This window comes from Erinaceus europaeus, chromosome 12, assembly GCF_950295315.1.
Source record: "Erinaceus europaeus chromosome 12, mEriEur2.1, whole genome shotgun sequence".
In the NCBI taxonomy this organism is placed as follows: Eukaryota; Metazoa; Chordata; class Mammalia; order Eulipotyphla; family Erinaceidae; genus Erinaceus; species Erinaceus europaeus.
Window position 1 is genome coordinate 47838692 of NC_080173.1, and position 14360 is coordinate 47853051.

Here is a 14360-nt window from a genome sequence, read left to right on the forward strand (position 1 = left end):
CTTTTATATATTTTTATTTATTATTGGATAGAGAGAGACATGGAGAGGGGAGGAGGAGGTAGAAAGGGAGAGAGACAGAGAGATACCTGCAGTGGTCTGGAAGATGGTGCACTAGATAAGGCATTGGACTCTCAAGCATGAGGTCCCAAGTTCAATCCCTGGCAGCACATGTATGAGAGTGATGTCTAGTTCCTTCTCTTTCTCCTGCTATCTTTCTCATTAATAAATAAATAAAATCTACTTAAAAAGAGAGAGAGAGGGAGTCAGGCGGTAGCACAGTGGGTTAAGCACAAGGACCGGCGGGAGGGTCCCGGTTCGAGCCCCCGGCTCCCCGCCTACAGGGGAGTCACTTCACAGGCGGTGAAGCAGGTCTGCAGGTGTCTATCTTTCTCTCCTCCTCTCTGTCTTCCCCTCCTCTCTCCATTTCTCCCTGTCCTATGTAACAACAATGACATCAATAACAACAACAGTAATAACTACAACAATAAAAAAAGAGAGACACCTGCAGCACTGCTTCACCACTTGTGAAGCTTTCCCTCTTTAAGTGAGGACCAAGGGCTTAAACCTCAGTCTTTGTGCACTGTAATGTGTGTTTAACTAGGTGTGCGCCTGCCCCCCATTCTTATTTATTTTTAAAATATATTTATTTTCACTTTTTGTTGCCTTTGTTATTTTTCATTGTTGTTGTAGTTATCATTGTTGTTGTTATTGATGTTATCATTGTTGGATAGGACAGAGAGAAATGGAGAGAGGAGGGGAAGACAGAGGGGGAGAGAAAGACACCTGCAGACGTGCTTCACCGCCTGTGAAGCAACTCCCCTGCAGGTGGGGAGCTGGGGGCTTGAACCAGGATCCTTATGCTGGTCCTTGTGCTTTGTGCCACATGCACTTAACCTGCTTCGCTACTGCCCAACCCCTCCCATTCTTATTTTTGACTTACCAATTAATTGACAATTTCATTATGTCCAAACTAGTATAAAGTGTTTGAGCCAGGGAGGGGCTGGTTAGGTGGCTACAGATGTGTTCTAACTTGCTCCAAGTTGCTATGCAGGCTATTTATTAATTAATTTAATTTAATTTAATTTATTGCCGAGGCTCGGTACCTATACTAAGAATCCACTGGTCCTAGTGACCTTTTTTTTTTTCTTCGCATTTTCATTTTACTTGATAGGACAAAAAGAAATTGAAAAGGAAGGGGGAGACAGAGAGGGAGAGAAATAGAGATACTTGTGGCACTGCTTCACCTTTCATGAGTCTTTCCCCCTGCAGGCGGGGGTCAGGGACTTGAAGCTGGGTGTGTGCACATGGTAACTGGGTGTGCCACTGCCTGGTGCCCCTGGTACCCACTGAGTCCTCTCCCCTCCATCCCTTACCCTGGGGCTGTTCCAGTCCTTGGTGCCTCAAGCACAGATGATGGGACCCATCCCCCTGGGTCAGGAATTCAACAGGGGGCCTGGTCAGCTCCATGTCCTTCCTCATCCTCTGTTCTTCTTCGAGCTCTTCTTATCTCCCCTGCCACCAGTCCCCGTTCAGTTCACCATCAGAAAACATCTCTTGGTGCCCCCTCCCAGCTTGGAGCCCAGGTTCCTACACTGACTTGTCTTCATGCTGCTTTGTCCTCCTCCTTAGGCCCAGAGCATGATCCCCATCAATGAGCCCTATGCGGATGGTAAGTGTGTGCAGAGGTCCCCAGGTCCCTGGCAAGCTTGGGAGTGGGAGAACTGTGTGGGTGGGCCAGCCTAGGAGAGGCATGGTATTTCCGAGAGCAAAAGTCCTGCAGCAGCCACTGTGTCCCCTAGGGGCACCCCTGGAGGGATGGGGTTCAGTAGAAGTCAGCCCTGCTCCCCAGCACAGGCACTTCTCTGTCACCCCACTGCCTGCCAGGAGAGCCTCTGACGAGGAGCCGCACCCAGGGCTGGGGCAGACACAGGGTCCAGGAGGGCCCGCATCCCTGGTGTGCAATTTGGGGTGGGGGGCTGGAGTGTCAGGCCCGCCGAGGACACGTAGAGGCAGAAACAGAGGAGGTAGCTGAGGGCTGCCTGGGAGGTGGTCTGTAACTCCAGGACTGAGCCCCCCTTCTATTCCCCAGACATGGATGCCACCTACCGCCCCATGTACTCGAGCGACGTGCCCCTGGACCCCCTGGAGATGCACATGGACATGGACGGGGACTATCCCATTGACACCTACAGTGACGGCCTCAGGCCCTCCTACCCCAATGCAGACCACATGCTGGCCTAGCGGGCTCACCGGTCCCGCACCCTCCTTGCTTTGCGGCTCTTCCTTAGGCCTTCGGGCTGCTGAGACCACTCTTGCCCTTCTTCCCCCAGAACCTCGTTCTCACAAAAGCCCTCTTGTGTCTCAGTGGAAACGCGGGCTCCTTTTTTTGTGTGTGTGGGAGGGAGGAGCCAGTGTGAGCCTTTTGCTGTTGAGCTTCCTCCAGGCAGGCTTCCCTTGGCCTGTCTTGTCCTGCTATTTTGGCTTGGGCCCTGGAGCTCTCTTATGGGTAGGGGGCCAGTGATGTGGGCATCCAGGGATGCAGACCCTCCTGACCCCTGTGTTTGCCCCAGCCCTGGGTGCAGCTCCTCCTCTGAGAGGCTCTCCTGGCAGGCAATGGGGCAACACAGAAGTGCCTGAGCTGGGGAGCAGGGCTGAGACTTCTGCTGAACCCCACTCTTCCAGGGGTGTTCCTAGGGGACAGTGATCTGATCCTGCTTTTCTGTTCTGGACCGACACCGCCTCCCACCCTGTGATCCTGGCCACCAAAGCTCCCTCTCCAGCACCCCACCCCCCACCTTGTTTCTTCCTCTGGATCTTATTGTCTCACTAGCCCCACCTGACTGACCAAACTAAACTTCTAGAATCCAAAACTTCTTCTTTTTTTTTTTTTTTAAAACCAGAATACTGTTCAACTCTGTCCTATGGTGGTGCTGGGGATCGAACCTTCAACCTTGGAGCCTCAGGAATGAAAGTCTTTTGCATAATCATTATAGTATCTCCCAGACACCCAAAGTTTCTCTTAAAAAGTTCAGGGATGGCTCAGGAGATAGGACAGAGACATAGAGAGCCAGTGCCCTGTGCCCAAACACTACCTGCTTCTCTCTCCAAGATGCTAACTTTGGTCCCTTCCTGGGGGAGCTCCCTCGCACCCCCTGCCCGCTCACACAGCTGCCCTAGCTGCCCCTCAAGAAGTGCTCTTGGCTGACCCCTCTGGTGTGCGGTGGGGGGCTCTGCCTTCCCCTTCCTGTTTCATACTCCCCCCAGGGTGGGGGAGTGGCTGGGAGAGGTCTCGGCAGAGAATTTTAATATCATTGCTTTATGTTTTTGGTTATTGGTTTTTTTTGTATAGACCAAAGCAAAGAAAATAAAAATAACACATGGATCAGATGGAGACTGTTTAGGGGTGTGGGAGAGGGAGAATGGAATATGTGTGTGTGTGTGTGGGGGGGGTTCCCTTAGCAGCCTACTACCCTCCTTGCTCAATTCCCTGCGTCCTCCTGTGTGGGAATGGCTAGGGAACTGGATCCATCTCATTCACTGCACACTCATAGGCTGGGACTGAGTTCCTGCTGCAGGGCCAGCTGAATGTGCAGCAACCCCCGGACTTTATCTGTCCAGCAGGCAGCCTCCTGGCCCTGTTTCTGTCTAGCCAACCTGCATGTTTCACCAGGCCCTGCTGGGCTGAGGTCCCAGACTGCAAGCATAGGCCCCTGAGTGGTTTGCAGTTGTTTTCCCCCAGGCCCTCTCCTCCTTCTCTGTGTCCCCTCAGTTAGCAACCCCCACGCTGTTTCTTACCTCCTCTTCTTCGCCTGTGCTGTTCCCTCTGCCCGGAGTGCCTTTCTCTGCTCACGCACTGGGATCTGGCATGGGTCTTGCTACAGGAATACTTCCTCCATGATCTCCACTCCTGACAGCCCCGCTGGTTGGGTGCCCCTTCTTTTCTGCTCTATAATGCTCTGTGCATGGGCATGACTATCAGCTGATGCCATTGTCCCCAAATTCTTCTTTCTGGGGAAAGCTAGTTACAGCACCCATGAGGGCCTCCCCTCGACAGGCCTGGTGTGTGCTTTTTACATCTGCCTGGAGCTCAGGTCAGGCAGCAGAGAGAGCCCACAGCCCACTTGGAGGGTCAGAGGCACTCGGGTGGATGTGGTGTCAGGGCAGGGAGCCCACTTAGGAGACGGCTGAATGGTGTTGTCAGGAGGGGAGCTAGAAGAAGGATATGTGTGTGGGGAGTAGGGGGTAGGGAAGTGGGGAATAGAACCCCACAGTCATCTGTTCTCTGTGTCTGGGCCCATTTTCTTTGGTTTCAGCTACTAAAATAAAATGTCACAGTCTAGTGGTTTAAACAGTTTCTCCATTTTGGAGGCTAGAAATCCCAGATACAGGTGCCAGCAAATTTCATGTCTAATGAGAGTCTCCAAATACATTTGTACATGTGGCCTTCCCTCAGTGCCTGCTCTGTAGAGTGTCTGTTCCTCCTAGAAGGTCCATATGCCCAGCATGAGGGGCCCTACCACACAATTTTCTCTAAATCTGGTTACTTGCTGAGGGTCTCATACTGGGGGCTGTGGCCTCAACACACACTCTGGGGATAACCCTGGTGGTAAACACTCAACTTGGGTGATTTGAGAATCTCACGAAAGCCATTTACAAAAGTGTGGGACGGTACCCTGAGCCTCAGACTGGAAGAGAGGGAGTACATCTAGAGGCGACAAGGCCCCGTGGACCTGGTTCCTGACAAGGGGACTCCTTTGTCCCCATAGGGAGTCTTTGACTTCATTCCTTCCTAGCTATGCCTCTGGCTTGAACCCAAGCAGAAACCAGGGAATCGAGTGATTCATTACATGATCTCCTTGACATGCATATACAGCTATGTCAAGTATAAACATCTTACTCAGCTACTAAGAATGATGAATTCACCTTCTTTACCTCATCTTAGATAGAATGTGAATCACACTAAGTGAGATAAGCCAGAAAGAAGGATACATATGGGATGACCTCACTCATGGACAGAAGTTGAGAAATAAGGATAGAAAGGAAAGACACAGAATAGAACTGGCCTGTGTTTAGTGTACTGCACCAAAAGTAAAGTACTCTGGGGTGGGTTTTCAGGTCATAGTGAATGATGGTGGAGCAGGATCTAAACTGGGGTTGAGAGTGTTTTGCAGAAAATTGAGAAATTTTACACACATATCAAAAGCTGTATTCACCGTAAACCATTAATCTCAATAAAAAAAAGTATACACATCTTAAGGGAGTACATATACTTCTTAGGTGAGTGCATATATATACATTTTAGGAGAGTACATATTTGAATATTCTCTCCTAGAATGTCAACCACTCTATATTAGATTTGTTACCTCCAATTCTAGTGATGACATCCAATTCTATGTTTACTCTTCAACTCCTGACCTAACCTCAAGGATGAAGGCATAGTTCAGGGGTATCAGATAAAGCTGCTTTTGCCTGCTGGGCCTTTTGACCCATTATCTGTGTTTATCCTGATGTTGGCCAAACATCCCTGGAGGCTGGAAACAGGAATAGCAAGAGAAAACAAAGATTTTCTGACATAACTGGTTCTAATACAAAGTTTCTAATAATTAGAGAAATGGGTCAAACAGCTATAAGTAACAGGCATTATGAATCACACGTTCACCAACAAAAGAGAATGAAAAGGCCAGCCTTGGAGCAGTGGAATTGTGACTGTGAATCCCCCTTGCTGCAAGCTAACAACCTAGCACACACCCTTCCTCCTCTGTTAAAGTTCAATGCTAGCAGCCTAAGAGGCAGCACAGTGGATAAAGTATTGGGCTCTCAAGCATGAGATCCTGAGTTCAATCCTGGCATCTTATCTACCAGAGTGATGTTCTGATTCTCCTCCATTTTTCTTTCATTTACAATAAAAATTGGGGGTCGGGCAGTAGTGCAATGGGTTAAGCACACATGGCACAAAGCGCAAGGACCTGTGTAAGGATCCCTGTTCGAGCCCCCGGCTCCCCACCTGCAGGGGAGTCGCTTCACAGGTGGTGAAGCAAAACTGCAGGTGTCTTTCTTTCTCTCCCCCTCTCTGTCTTCCCCTCCTCTCTCCATTTCTCTCTGTCCTATCCAACAACGAACAACATCAACAACACGATAATAACCACAACAAGGGCAACAAAAGGGGAAAAAAGTGGCCTCCAGGAGCAGGCACTGAACCCCAGCAATAACCCTGGAGGCAAATAATAATAATATACAAATAAAACATTAAAAAATAATAAATTGTATAATATAATAACAATAAAATTACAAAAATTTAAATGTCAACTCTAGGTTCACTTTCAACTCTGAGCTTCCTGGTAGTCTGGCCAAAAAAGGTAAAAGATAAGGCAAGTTAATCTGAACACAGTGAGCTGACGACTTTTCCAATTTTTATGTAGAAGCTGTCTGAGCCCTGTGACAATGAGAAAGTCACTTAAAGTCACTTCACTTCCCAACATTGACTTACTCATCTGGAGAAGGTGGGTAATGTCTGCTCTGCCTGCCAGAGATAAGGGAAGCCTGAGAAAGCATAGTGATTCCAGGCAGGAAGACTAAGAGTTAAAGGCAGTTCCCCTCCTCCCAGCAGGACTTGGTCTTCGTGTTTTCCAGAAGGTACACACCTGGACATTGACTAGGAACTCACATGATGGTTGCTGGCTGCATGGGAAGCTGATGAATGCAGGCTATTTCAGCACATGCTTTGTCCTCTTGGTATAAGCCAGAGCTCTGATAATAAGCAGAAGGGATGTGTAGGGTAGGTGTGTCTATTGCAACTAGGAATGAGTTTCCTTTTAGGTGGGTGGTGGGGAGGCAGCCAAAGACAAGTATGAATTCTAGCAGAGGAGCTGAGCCAGTAATTGACCAGTGAGATTAGGTGATGTGATTTGGTCAAGTAGCTGGATCCGAGCACCTGGGAGAGGGTCTGTGCACAAGCTCCCTCCTCTCCAGCTGTTGGGGTGCAGCACCTGAAGAATGGGGGTAATGTCTGCTCTGCCTGCCAGATATGAGGGGGCATGAGAAAGCTGGGAATGCAAGGGCTCCCCTTGCTTTGCATGGTCAGTCAGGTGGACATTTGGCCAGGACACTCACTCCTTTCCATACCTGCTTCCCCTCCCTGGGGCCTGACCTGAGGCTGTACAGGAAACAGCTGGAGTTGGGGGGGGGGTGCTGGCACACTGCAGGGGAGGGTGGTACAGTCACATCCTCAGGAACACTTCAATTTATTTGTTTTTTAAGAAAAGTATTTATGGGGAGTCTGGCGTAGCTCAGTGGGTTTAAGCGCAGGTGGCGCAAAGCACAAAGATCGGCATAAGGATCCCGGTTCGAGCCCCTGGCTCCCCACCTGCAGGGGAGTTGCTTCACAGGCGGTGAAGCAGGTCTGCAGGTGTCTATCTTTCTCTCCCCCTCTCTGTCTTCCCCTCCTCTCTCCATTTCTCTCTGTCCTATCCAACAACAATGACAGCAATAACAACAACAATGATAAACAACAAGGGCAACAAAAGGGAAAATAAATAAATAAATGTGAAAAAAATTTTAAAAAATTTATTTATTCCCTTTTGTTGCCCTTGTTGTTTTGTGTTGTAGTTATTATTGTTGCTCGAACCGGGATCCTTACGCCAGTCCTTGCGCTTTGCGTCATGTGCGCTTAACCCGCCTGGCTCCCCAATTTATTTGTTTTGTTTAATTTAGTTATTGCATATATTTTTAAAATCTTTGTCTTTATTATTTTTTAAACCAAAGTACTGCTCAGCTCTGGCTTATGGTGGTGCTGGCATATCAGAACCTCAGGCGTGGAAGTATTTTGCATAAACAGATGAATGTGAAAGTCTTTTGCATATGTTGTCTCTCAGCCATATATATGTTACGCAGCAGGGGTAGATAGCATAATGGTTATGTAAAGAAACTCTCATGCCTGAGGCTCTGAAGTTCCAGGTTCAATACCCTGCACCACCATAAACCAGAGCTGAGTAGTGCTTTTTTTTTTTTAAAGTATATATATGTATGTATTTACCAGGGTAATAGCCAGGGCTTAGTATCTACAAATCCACCACTCCTGGTAACTTTTTAAAAAATATTTATTTTTTCCCTTTTGTTGCCCTTATTTTATGTTGTAGTTATTATTGTTGTCTTCGTTGTTGGATAGGACAGAGAGAAATGGAGAGTGGAGGGGAAGACAGAGAGGGGGAGAGAAAGACAGACACCAGCAGACCTGCTTCACCGATTGTGAAGCGACATCCCTGCAGGTGGGGAGCCGGGGGCTCAAACCAGGATCCTTCCACCCGTCCTTGTGCTTTGCACCACCTGTTCTTAACCCGCTGTGCTACCACTTGGCTCCCAAACTTTTTTTTTTTTTTTTGATAGTGACAGAGGGAGAGAGAGGGAAATAGAGATACTTGTATAGCTTCACTGCTAGTGAAGCATCACTCCATGTAGGTGGGAACTGGGGGCTTGATCTTGGGTACTTGTGCATGGTAATGTGTGTGCTGGGTGCACCACAACTGAGACCTTATTTTATTTTATCAGAGTACTATTCAGCTCTGGTTTATAATGGTACTCTCTAGTACCATTGAACCTGGAACCTTCGAGCCTCAGACAGGAAAATTTTTTTTTTTTTTTGCATAACCATTATGCTATCTCCCTGGTCGTATGACTGATTGATTGATTGATAAGAGAGCAGAGCACAAACACTTAGCTCTGGCAAATGCAATGAACTGGGATCTCACTCATGCAAATCCTGAACTCTCCCAACTGAGCCACCTCCCTGATTTCTGTGCCCAGATTCAACAGCTCTCACTGATCCTTGAGTCCAGTCCAGGCTCCAAGCACTCCTAGGGATAAGTTTGGGGGTTGAGAGAGAGAGAGAAAAAAGCCCACTGAGCCCACTAGCTCCATGCTTTGTATGTCTTTTCATTTTATCATGGAAGGGGCTGTAAACTACTCTCCCACTGGTGAAACCACTCTGGAGAACAGTATAGAGAACCCTTAAACAAATGCAAACGGAAATGCCCTATGACTCAGTAATTCCACTGCTAGGCAGATCCCCAAAAGATATATCAACACTGATTCAAAGGGGTGTATGCACCCCCACGTTTATAGCAGCTTTCTTCACAACAGCAAAAAACCTGGGAATGACCAAAATGCCCTTCGACAGATGACTGAATAAAAAAAAGTTATCGGAGGAGCCAGGTGGTGGTGCACTTGGTTGAGCGCACATGTTACAGTGCACAAGGACCCAGGTTTGAGCTCCTAGTCCTCACCTGCAGGGGGAAAGTTTCACAAGTAGTGAAGCAGGGCTGCAGGTATCTCTCGGTCTCTCTTCCTCCCTACCACACCCCTCCCTCTCAATTTCTGGCTGTCTCTATCCAATAAATAAGTGAACATAATTAAAAAAAAAGTTATGGGACATATACTCAACAGAGTATTATGCAGCAATAAAAAGGGATGATATTGTGTCCTTTGGGATAAAGGAGATGGAATTGGAGAAGATTTTGTTTAGTGAAGCAAGTGAGGTAAAGGACAACTACAGAATGATTTCATTCATACATGGAATAGAGAGAATTGAATATATAAAATGAAAAAAACACCCTATTTTCAAGACTGTGGGAGAACTATACTGGTTATCTGTGGAGGTGGGGATGGGGACACAGACCTTTGGAGGAAAAAATACTAAAATAAAAACAAAGAAAACACGAATGGCAAAATAAAAATCTGAGAAGTTATAAACAAATAAATAAATGAATGAATTACTCTCCTGGGGAATGAGAGATTTATCTAAGATCACACAGAGCTAGGAACACAAAGCTTTGCTTTGCTAAGGGCCCATGTGCTGCCCACAGCTGCATCCTGCCTCCCAGACGGGGAGGCACTAGGAACTGCCCTCTGCCCTCCCTGGGGTGCATATGCTCACTGTCCCCTCACATAGACCTGCAAGAGTCAGCTCTGTAGGAGGAGTCCTACCAAGGCTCCCTGCTCTTGCTCCTGGAGGAGGTGAGTGGGGGCTGATGGGAATGATCAGGGTGAAGGAGAAGTGAGAAAGGAGGGGAGGTGACTGGCTATGGCACCTGTCCTTGTCAGAAATCCCCCTCTCCCAGCAGGCAGCCACCGGCAGGGAGTGGGGGGTGTGGGGGAGTTGGGGGGAGTGGTGGTGGTTTCCAGGTGGCACTCAACTGTGCTGGAGAAGCTGGAGCACTGGTCTAGGAGTTCAAAGTCCTAGACTCTCACCCTGACTAGGTCAGTCAGCCCCATCTAGAGCTTCCATGGTCACCCACAGGCACCCATATCCACCCAGAGAACCCAGCTTGTGTTCATTGAACATCATGGTGTGCCCACTCTAGTCAGGATGGCAGGGGAGATAGCTTGGTATGCTTGAGGCTCCAGGGTTGATTCCTGCAGTTGCCTGTGATACAGTGATGCTGTTTGTTTGCTTCTTTGGTTTTGTTTTGTTTTTTGTTTTTCCAGAGCACTGATCAGCTGTGGTTTATGGTGGTTTTGGAGATTAAATTTGGGACCTTTGATGTGTAAGGTATAAGAGGCTTTTTGCATAACCACCGTGCTGTCCCCCCAGCCCAGCTTCTCTTTCTTATGTGAAACTCTATCTAATAGGAATAAACTATTTTTGTGTGTATGTGGTTAATATTCTGTCAGAGCCGGGGGGCCAGGCGGTAGTGCAGCAGGTTAAGCACACATGGCATGAAGCACAAGGAGTGGCATGAGGATCCCGGTTCGAGCTCCTGGCTCCCCACCTGCAGGGGAGTTGCTTCACAAGTGGTGAAGCAGGTCTTGCAGGTGTCTGTCTTTCTCTCCTCCTCTCTGTCTTCCCCTCCTCTCTCTGTTTCTCTCTGTCCTATCCGGCAACAACAGCAATAACAACAAGGGCAACAAAAATGGGAAAAATGGCTTCCAGAAGCAGTAGATTCGTAGTGTAGGCACTGAGCCCCAGCGATAACCATGGAGGAAAAAAGAAAAATTCTGTTAGAGCAAGAACACTTTGTTTTGAATTTCTTCTCTCCTATTCCCCTCTCCCCACCTCTAAAATATTCCTTCTCAAGAACCTAAGACAAGAGTTACCAAATCAGGGCAGAGGACAAAATAAAATATTTATTTTAATTTATTATTTATTTCTTAAATGTTTATTTATTCATTCCCTTTTGTTGCCTTTGTTGTTTTATATTGTTGTAGTTATTATTGTTGTTGTCATTGTTGGATAGGACAGAGATAAATAGAGAGAGGAGGGGAAGACAGGGGAAGAGAAAGACAGACACCTGCAGACCTGCTTCACCGCTTGTAAAGCGACTCCCCTACAGGTGGGAAGCCGGGGGCTCGAACCGGGATCCTTACGCCTGTCCTTGTGCTTTGCACCACGCGTGCTTAACCCACTGTATTACCACCGACTCCCTATTATTTATTTTACCAGAGCACTGCTCAGCTCTGGCTTATGGTGGTGTGAGGGATTGAACCTGGGACTTAGGAGCCTCAGTCATGAGAGTGTCTTTACACAACCATTATGCTATTTACTCCCACTTTTTTTTTTTTATTGCCATCAGGGTTATTGCTGGGGCTTGGTGTCTGTACAATGATTCCACCACTCTTTCTTTCTATTTCTATTTGATAGAGGCAGAAAAAAAGAGGGCAAAGGGAGACAGACAGGTACCTGCAGCAGTTCTTCACTCTTGCTGGCAAGTGGAGAGTGGGGAATATGGGTGTACTACCATGTGCACCACCACCTGGCCCTAAAACATATCTTAACAGAAAAAAAAAATCCTGGCCTGGAGAGATATCTCATTGGTAGGCCACATGCCTTGTCGTGCACACAGTTGAGGTTCAACCTCAGCACTGTATGGAAACATTATGATATGGGGTAAGCTCTGGTGCTGTGGTGTCTCTCCATCTTTTAAACCTTTTTATTATTTATTTATTTATTATTGGATAGAGTCAGAGAGAAATTGAGAGGGGAGGAGAGGTGAAATTGAGAGGTGGGGGGAGATAGAGAGGGAGAGAGACAGAGGCAACCCTGCTTTACTACTCAATGAAGATTTTCCTCTACAGGTGGGGACCAGGGGCTTGAACCTGGGTCCCTGCGCACTGTAATGTGTGTGCTTAACCAGGTGCACTACGGCCATGCCTGTGTCTCTCCATCTTTCTCTCTATATATAGATACATGTATATGAAAAAAATAACAAGGGACAGTGAAATTGTGCATGCACTAGCATCCAGAAAAGTAAAAACTGATAATAATAATCCTAAGGATATAAGAGGGGTAGGGTAGATAGCATAATGGTTATGCAAACAGACTGTCACACCTGAGGCTATGAAGTCCCAGGTTCAATCCCCAGCACCACCATAAGCCAGAACTGATCAGTGCTCTGGTAAAAAAAAAGAGAGAGAGAGAGAGAGAAGAGTGGGCAAAACACACACTGTCCTCATTATGCAAATGATCATCTATAAGTAACAAAGTCTTAGCTTCTGAACAGTGTCTCTGGGGTATTTCTGGGTAACACTCAGCTAGGGAAGGTGGAGCACTGATTTTGGAGTTTAAATTCTCCTTGAGTAGTGAGAGGCTGAGCTAGCAGGGGGTGGGACTAAGGAGGTTTCAGAAGAGGGTGATCTCGGGAGAGCAGGGAGATGAGCAGAAGGAAGCCTTGTGGGTGGAGGGACAAGAGGCCCCAGGTGGGAAAGTGCTTGGTGGGGTTTCAAGCGGAGGAACTCACTCTCTTTAGGATCCTGCCTACCCCATTCGACACCCCCATCCCCATCCCCATCACCTCAGTATGCTTCCTCTCCACCTAAACTCCCAATATTGCTCTTTCCATGGCCTGGCCTGCAGGGGGCAGCAGACTAAGACACCTCCCTCAGTCCCTATATTTCTAGGCTTTCACCCCAGGCCAAGGAGAAGGTTTTCTGGGGGGAAGTCAGACTCCAGGACCTAGGGAAGAAGAATAAAGGAAAGGGGCTCTGCAAGATGCTGGATGCTGGGGGGACAACTACTGCTGGTGCTGATACTGGACGGGGTGTGGAGAGGGAGGAGGGCTCCCTGGGGACTGTAGGAGTAGGAGGTGATGAGAGGTCTCCCTTGGTCCATGTCCAGTGCACCCCCTTCATCCTGCTCCCTGTCTGATGCTGATAGTACTCCTGGGCCTTGGCCCTGCCCAGATGCCTGGCATCTCACTGCCAGGAGCTCTTCTCATGGAGTGCCCTGTCCCATTTTAGGGATAGGGTGGGGGTGGGGGTGGTATGAGCTGAGTGTCTGTTGGCGTAGCTCTTGCACTGGAGTAACTGTGTTCTGTTTCAGTCCTCAGTCTGTTCCAGGAGGGGCTGAGAGTAAAAACTTGGGGGGTGGGAAGAGGGAGGACAAGAATTTTAGTCTCTTCTCTGCCAGCCTCCAGGGAATAAAGCACAGAGGAGAGGTGCCAGCTGTGTCTCCTGGTTCCTCTGGGCCATGGCAGACACCCATCAGCCAAGCCAGGCCAAAATGCTTATGTGTGGAATGACTGGGGGGGGGGGGGTCTGAGCCTTGTGCTTCTCCATCTGTAAAATGAACCACCCATAATCTGCTTCTTCTTCTTCTTTTTTTTTTTTTTTTTGCCTCCAGGGTTATTGCTGGGGCTCGGTGCCTGCATCACAAATCCACTGCTCCTGGAGGCTTTTTTCTTTTCTTTTTTTTTTTAGCGTTTTGTCGTAGTTATTACTGTGGTTGTTATTGATGTCGTCATTGTTAGATAGGACAGAGAGAAATGGAGAGAGGAGGGGAAAACAGAGAGGGGAGCGAGAAAGACACCTGAAGACCTGCTTCACCCCTTGTGAAGTGTCTGTTTCTTTAAAAAAAAAAAATTATTTATTTATTCCCTTTTGTTGCCCTTGTTGTTTTATTGTTGTCATTGTTGTTAGAGAGGACAGAGAGAAACGGAGAGAGGAGGGGAAGACAGAGAGGGAGAGAGAAAGATAGACACCTGCAGACCCACTTCACCGCCTGTAAATTGACTGCAGGTGGGGAGCTAGGGGCTCCAACCGGGATCCTTGCACTTTGCACCACGTGCGCTTAACCCGCTGCGCTACTGCCCGACTCCCTCTCAAACATTTTAAAAATTGTCTATTTATTTATTTATTGGATAGAGATAGAGAAATTTAGAAGGAAGGGTAAGATAGACACACACATACATCTGTAGCACTGCTCTTGAAGCTTTCCTCCTGCCAGTGGGAACTGGGGGTTTGAACCTGGGTCTTTATGCACTATAATGTGTGCACTCAGTTGGGTACACCACTGCCTGGCCTGTGTCCCTTAAACATTTTACTACCCCCTTACCAAAAAAAAAAATCACAGAAAACCTGCCCACTTTTAGAAC

The 14360-nt window shown here is 47.8% G+C and overlaps 1 protein-coding gene across 8 annotated transcripts in view; it reads left to right on the forward strand.

Moving 5' to 3' along the window:
* The window catches only part of JUP (junction plakoglobin), a 38762-nt gene extending 35380 nt beyond the window's left edge, over positions 1 to 3382 (forward strand). For all 8 annotated transcript variants that reach the window (XM_016193605.2, XM_007535485.3, XM_016193604.2 and 5 more), the window contains exons 13-14: positions 1630 to 1669; positions 2090 to 3382. In XM_016193605.2, coding sequence (XP_016049091.1) covers positions 1630 to 1669; positions 2090 to 2241 — 192 coding nt within the window. In that variant the 3' untranslated portion in view covers positions 2242 to 3382. The remainder of the gene's footprint in view (positions 1 to 1629; positions 1670 to 2089) is intronic.
* Positions 3383 to 14360: the final 10978 nt, after the last annotated feature.